We start from the raw sequence: 7,053 nt of genomic DNA, 5'->3' as shown, positions 1-7,053 counted from the left end.
TGTCCTGGCCATCACCGACCGACGCTCCTCCCTCTTCCAGATCCTGTTCGCTGTGTTTGATTCGCTGGAAGGCTTCGTCATCGTCATGGTGCATTGCATCCTGCGCAGAGAGGTACATCATTCTTCACCCTGTTGTCACTCTGACACATTTCACCTTGATGATACTCTGTCACAAACTCTTTTTTTATTTATTATTATTATTATTTTATGTGTTATTTTGGATGGTTGTTATATTGGATGGTTGTTGAGGCCCTGTGCTCCACTAGGAGCTAAAAGGGAAAAGTTGATTAAGTAAACCAAGTTGGTTGTTTTGAGGGTGATGTGGCGGGGAGGAGGATGAGCAGACAAAAACCTGAGCATGACATTGAAAGGTCATGACCTCTGTGTTTATTATGGTGTACTGTAGGTTCAAGAGGCAGTGAAGTGTCGGGTAGTGGACCGCCAGGAGGACGGGAATGGAGACTCAGGGGGATCTTTCCAGAACGGACACGCTCAGCTTATGGTAGTACCACTGGAACGTTATTCTTCATCTAAAACCATGTCTAATATACTTGATATGTATTACATGTTCTTTGATAACAGGTTTTCTATACATTTCTTTCTTCATTAGACTGATTTCGAGAAAGACGTCGACATGGCTTGCAGAGGAGGTAAGAGTACCGGCAAAAAAAAGAGTGAGTTTATGCAGTGTGTCCGTCCGTCCGTCTGTCTGTCTGTCTGTCTGTCTGTCTGTCTGTCTGTCTGTCTGTCTGTCTGTCTGTCTGTCTGTCTGTCTGTCTGTCTGTCTGTCTGTCTGTCTGTCTGTCTGTCTGTCTGTCTGTCTGTCTGTCTGTCTGTCTGTCTGTCTGTCTGTCTGTCTGTCTGTCTGTCTGTCTGTCTGTCTGTCTGTCTGTCTGACCCTATACATCTCTCTCTGTGCATGTGGATTTTTCTTTGCGTTCTGTCATTCAAAAGTTACACTTGCTTTGCCCTCTCTGCTGCACGCGTATTGTGTGTTAGCCGCACCCTCCCATCCCACTCCTCTCCGTTGTCAGACCACGGCCGCCACAGCAGCCGCCCCTTATGAAGCACAAAACACTGTTTTGACATGAGATGCACCACATTACTGCAATATAACGCAATTTAGCCCAGCCATCTGGCAATAGGGCGGTGGTGTGCGAATGAGTGCTAAGCAGTAATATGCGGATAAATAGGGCTGTCTGAGTCTCCCACATCTTCCCCCACATCCACCGGCATGCGGGCAGGCCGTGTTATAATTAAGTACCCACCAACAGTGCAGCATCAGATAGAGGCTCTCCTCTGATATCCGTTGGGAGCGGAAGGGAATCTGATTATCTCCCGAGACAGGATATCAGGAAAAGCATCTGGAGCAGAAACGCCATTGAGACGCGAGACACAGCAGACAAGCCCACTGAAGGGGGAGATGGAATATAAGAGGAGTGAAATGACTTTTTCTTTGTGTGAGTGTGTGTGGAGCGGTGGGGACTGGGGAGTGATTGTAAGATATTTTGTCATGCTGACAGGAAGTTGTCTGATGCTGTTGTCTAGCCCTGTGTCAATAGTGAGATGCACACCACAGCAAGCCAGCAGTTACTGTGAAACGGGGTCGCGGCGTAATCTTCAAGCTAATGATCAGAAGTTCAAGGAAGGCAGTGTAGTCACTAGTTCAATCAACAGTGGGAAGGTTTGCACTCATTCTATAGCATGTCCAAGTCTGAGTTGGACATCTTGAGTCACCCTCTCTTTATCTCTGAGTTTTGCGTCCTCTCAAATCTCTCCCTCCCTCCCTCCCTCCCTCCCTCCCTCCCTCCCTCCCTCCCTCCCTCCCTCCCTCCCTCCCTCCCTCCCTCTCCCCCCAGGTACTCTGAAGCGTTCCTCTCTCCAGGGTGATGAGAAGCCATCCTCCCAGCCCCTGACCCTTCAGAAGGGCTCTAACTTTAACACCATGCCTGCCAGCATGGCCAAGGTCCACCTCCAGAATGTGGCAGACTACCCCAGTCATACCCTCACCCTGCGCAGGGAGAAGGGTGGCGCCACCAAGGGCATCAGCACCGAGCTGCCGGGAGCCAAGTCCATCTACATCTGTGACGGGGAGCTCTTTAAACAGCTGGACGGGGAGCTGTCTCCACGGGGGACAGGGGAGGCCGGGGGGCCTGAGGGCACAGGAACAGGCCCGGGACCAGGGTACATCATCCTGCCTAACAACAACAACACTGGCACCCTGGGGCGGCCCGGAAAGGGCAGCAAGGAGGACACGACGGCCAAGTACAACATCAGCATCGAGCAGCAGATGCCCCAGACCAGGCTCATCCACCTGGCCAACTCGGCGGGAGTGGAGGGCGTCCCGGGTTTCGCGCTGAAGAGCCTGCCTGCGGACCTGGTCAGTGTCTCCTGCTCGGAGAGGGAGTCGCCCGTCCACAACATGCAGAATGTCTCCGGAGAATCCCACATGACCAACAGCATGTGTGAACAGGGTGATTCTGGGAACTCTGGAATGATGTCCAAGAGCGAAACCGTGTCCACTCTCTCCATGAGCTCCCTGGAGGTAAGACACACACACACACACACACACACACACACACACACACACACACACACACACACACACACACACACACACACACACACACACACACACACACACACACACACACACACACACACACACACACACACACACACACATAGACACACACACAACCCCATGTTCTCACCAAATGATGGTGTTTTCCATGATCAAGAAAATATCAGAAATCAGCCAGTGCCGTTTCCTGTCAGTATGTGGTGGCACTGTATTCATGGCATAGAGTTTCTGTTGAGGTATCTTTATAGTCGATATCGTTTTCTGTTTAGTAACAGCACTGTAGTGGCAACATGTACAGAAATATCCCTATCTCGCCTGGCTCGACAGAACGCCAAGATCTTTAAAAAGGTCAGGTTTTAGTATTCTCTCCTTGACTGTGCCAGTCCAGTGGGGGAGCTCAAACTCAGACTGCTACACTGACCAGCACACACCCACGCACAGCTAGTCGTGTCAAGCCAGCCAGTCAGATAGGCAGACAGTCAGACCTCTCAGCCTGCTGGTGTCTTTTCACCTCAGGGCCAAACTCGCTCCCCTCCCAAAATGCTGTGCGTGCAAGGTCGCAGCTGCCAGGGCAACCAACAACCAACCAGCCTGAAGGTCAGGCCTTTCTTTCTCTGCTTGCTGACAAAGGTCACGCGATCACAAGCTGTTTACTGCAAGGATTCACGCCAATGGTGTCAGGATGAACCAACATGGACGCTCAGTTTCTCATGAGTCACTGTTATCACTGAGAAACTTTCTCAGTCGTTTTAACTGATTTGAAAATAACAGTGAAACAGAGTGAAATGCTGAGGAATACATCACCATTGTGTCTAGTCAAATTCACAAAGCATATAGATGACAGCAGAATATATTTTTTAATCTTTTCCTCATGTCTTTCTCCAGAGACGAAAATCTCGCTACGCGGAGCTGGATTTTGAGGTAATTTCAGACTTCTGGACTGCATTTCTTCTGACATAATGTCTTGCTGGTTTGACAAACTGTCTAATGTCTCATTTCTGCTTCCAAAAATCCACTAGAATTTACATAATCCCTTTTTCTTTATAATTATGGTGCATGGGACAGCATAGCAGATCATATGCAGTACTCTATCTAAGCTTTGTAGACGTCTCTGGTGGATGGGAGCTAAATTAATGATTTTTCTATGATGGATGTTTTTTATTTGTTTGGTCCATGTAGAAGATCTTGCACAAGCTATGTTGTTGTTTAAGGAGGATTGATGTTGATGGTGGATTTTCCTGTGTGATTGTCTCATTTAGAAGATCATGCACACACGGAAGCGTCACCAGGACATGTTCCAGGACCTGAACAGGAAGATCCACAGTGCAGACCAGGACAGGGCGTCTCCGCCTGGCGATGGGAAGGCAGGGAAGAGGTGGAGTGTGTCCTCAGCAGGCAGCGACAAGACCATCATGAGCGTACGACACTCTGTCTCTCACTCTTATCTCTTTCTCTCTGTCTGTCTGACTCACTCTCTTTCTTCCCCTTCTCCACCTTTTTTAACCATTCTCTCTCCATGAATAGCACTCTCTCTCTCTCTCTCTCTCTCTCTCTCTCTCTCTCTCTCTCTCTCTCTCTCTCTCTCTCTCTCTCTCTCTCTCTCTCTCTCTCTCTCTCTGTCTCTCTCTCTCTGTCTCTCTTTCTGTCTCTCTCTGTCGCTCTCTCTCTGTCTCTCTCTCTCTCTCTGTCTCTGTGTCTCTCTGACTCTCTGTGTCTCTGTGTCTCTGTCCTCTCTCTATCTCTCTTCTCTCTGTGTCTCTCTGACTCTCTGTCTCTCTCTGTCTCTGTCTCTCTCTCTGTCTCTCTTTCTGTCTCTCTCTGTCACTCTCTCTCTGTCTCTCTCTCTCTCTGTCTCTGTGTCTCTCTGACTCTCTGTGTCTCTGTGTCTCTGTCCTCTCTCTATCTCTCTTCTCTCTGTGTCTCTCTGACTCTGTGTCTCTCTGTGTCTCTGTGTCTCTGTCCTCTCTCTATCTCTCTTCTCTATCTCTATCTCTCTGTCTCTGTATCTCTATCTCTCTGTCTCTCTATCTCTATCTCTGTCTCTCCTTCGCTATCTCTCTGTCTCTCTATCTCTCTCTGACTCTCTCTTTTCTCTCTGTCTCTCTCTCTGTGTCTCTCATGCAAAATGCATGTCAACGCCTCAATATCACGTCTCTTGCCCTTTGATGATTTAGTTTGTTCTCTGGTTCACCTGTTCTCCTCACCCGTCCCTCCCTCTATCCAACAGGACAAGCAGCAGACACCCAGTAAGAGAGCCTGGGAGGGCATCAGGAAGACCCAATCTCCCCCGTCATGGATGAGGAAGGACCTGGAGCCCTTGGCGGCCTCTCCCCTGGAGCTGCAGAACGTGGAGTGGGAGAAGGCCAGCGCCACCATCCCTCTGGTGGGACAGGAGATCATGGACCTGCAGACAGAGGTTTGAGACTGAGACAGAGAGACAGACCGAGAGAGAGACAGAGAGCAGCCAACCCCGTCCCCCAGCCCAGCTCTCAGACAGACAGACAGACAGACAGACAGACAGACAGACAGACAGACAGACAGACAGACAGACAGACAGACAGACAGACAGACAGACAGACAGACAGACAGACAGACAGACAGACAGACATCGTCCCTTCTCGCAGCTCCACATCTCAATCTCACTCTGGGAACCAACGACCAACGATCAATGACCAACGAAACGGTGAGAGAGAGAGAGAGATAGAGAGAGAGAGAGAGAGATAGAGAGATAGAGGGAGGGAGGGGGAGAGAGAGCAGCTCTTTTACGTTAGGACCCAACTAAGAGAGAGAGAAGGAAAGAGAGAAAGGACACTTGCCTATAAATGGGGGGAATGAGAACAGGCTGGAATCAGTTTTTTGTTTACTATGTCAGAAAGTCATATATCTGGTCTGTTATTATCCACATTATTACTTCACTGGACACATGCTTGAGTCCCTCTCTCCTCCTGGTAGATCTCTGTGGATGGTTAGCCAGTTTGGCAGTTGGGTGGTGTAGGTAGTGTAGATTAAAAGGACAGACTGCAACTGCCTATGGACTCTTCACCAGCCTGCTAACAGATCACCTGGACCAGCCACACAGTTCATGTTCCAACCAAGCCTTTAGGCAATGGACCTGGTCTGGACAAGACCTTCAACCAACATACAGTACATGTCCCAAACATGCCTAGGCAGTGGAGGAGGCAGACTGCTGGACTATAACCATGTGCCTCTCCATGCCAACTAATAGCCCCTCCGCGCCACCCTCCACTGCACTGTCAGACAGTGTCCCCACCCCCTTGACAGGAAGGGAGCAGACCGATGACATCACAGTCAGCCAAAGGGTGGAAAACCCTCCCATTGGTGGGGGCCATAGTGACATCAGCATAGACCAACAAGGATGAGATATCTCATTTGCGGATGCCCTTAATGACATCACAGAAAGCCAAGATGGCCATATCTCATTGGTGGAAGCTTCTATGACCTCAGTAGAAGCCAAGGAGACAGTGTTTTGATTGGTTGATTGGTTGCTTGGTGTACAAGCAGGCTTGGTACATTTGTGGCAAATATAATTCTGCTTGTTCGGTAAATGCAGGTGGTAAAAAATGAAGGATACTCATGTCACAAAGTATATAAAGAATTATGCTTAATAATGACAATGGAAATGAATAAATATAAAAATATATATGATAAATACTGTATAGGACATTACAGAGGTTGTGACTCGGCAGTATGGGGTACGGATTAGTTGCACACAGAGAAAGCACAAGGCTCTTTTGGAGTCCTGTTGTACAGCAATGTAATTATTTCAACAGAGTTCTACAGAATGAATTTTAGCCTATAAATATCTTTCTTACTGTGCTTGGGGATTATTGTTCTCATTATTATGATTATTCAGATTACATCTGCGTCCGAAATGGCACCCTATTCCCTATATAGTGCACTGCTTTTGACCTGGTCAACTGGCAGGAATTAACATCAGGTTAAAAGTAGTGCGCTATATAGGGAATAGGGTGCCATTTCCCCTCCCATCCTTTTCAGGGTACTGGAATATGAGTGTTCTGTAACTCCATGTAACAGTGTGTGTTTTGGTATCACTGACTGTCACTCCCTCCTCAGATCTGTACCTGTCTGACATGAACCCTGACCTCTGTCCCCTGACCTTTAACCTCCACCGCCCCTCCACCTTTTTAGTTCACAGGGGTTGACTCTTTGTTAATGTACAGTTTTCAGAGCACAAAATGAATGTGTCATATTTCTAATAAAAGTATATCTATATAATAAAGTATCAGTTGTCCTGGTGCATTATACTGACAATATTCCTAATATATACTCTATTTAAACCCCTAGAGTTCACTGACACACCGCTGCGTAAATCTAAATTACATAACAACAAAAAACTCCTCATCGACATCAGTCAGTTTAAACTAGAGATATTTGTTTTGTTGCATTGGATGCTTCTCAATCCACCACTTCCCCCAGTGGTGCACTTC

At 48.0% G+C, this 7,053-nt stretch overlaps 1 protein-coding gene across 9 annotated transcripts in view; it reads left to right on the top strand.

Annotated features, from left to right (window-relative positions):
* LOC139573491 (adhesion G protein-coupled receptor B1-like) overlaps positions 1-6,848 on the top strand; it is a 98,546-nt gene extending 91,698 nt beyond the window's left edge. For 7 of the 9 annotated variants that reach the window (XM_071396988.1, XM_071396986.1, XM_071396993.1 and 4 more), the window contains 7 exons: positions 1-112; positions 407-502; positions 611-674; positions 1,860-2,545; positions 3,470-3,505; positions 3,844-4,002; positions 4,812-6,848. The exon at positions 1-112 is cut by the window's left edge and continues 60 nt beyond it. In XM_071396988.1, coding sequence (XP_071253089.1) covers positions 1-112; positions 407-502; positions 611-674; positions 1,860-2,545; positions 3,470-3,505; positions 3,844-4,002; positions 4,812-5,006 — 1,348 coding nt within the window. In that variant the 3' untranslated portion in view covers positions 5,007-6,848. The remainder of the gene's footprint in view (positions 113-406; positions 503-610; positions 675-1,859; positions 2,546-3,469; positions 3,506-3,843; positions 4,003-4,811) is intronic. The other 2 variants (XM_071396987.1, XM_071396985.1) reach the window with 1 other exon arrangement.
* Positions 6,849-7,053: the final 205 nt, after the last annotated feature.

This window comes from Salvelinus alpinus, chromosome 4, assembly GCF_045679555.1.
Source record: "Salvelinus alpinus chromosome 4, SLU_Salpinus.1, whole genome shotgun sequence".
Classification (NCBI taxonomy): Eukaryota; Metazoa; Chordata; class Actinopteri; order Salmoniformes; family Salmonidae; genus Salvelinus; species Salvelinus alpinus.
Note: the sequence above shows the minus strand (reverse complement) of the source record. Positions and strands in the feature narration are given on the sequence as shown.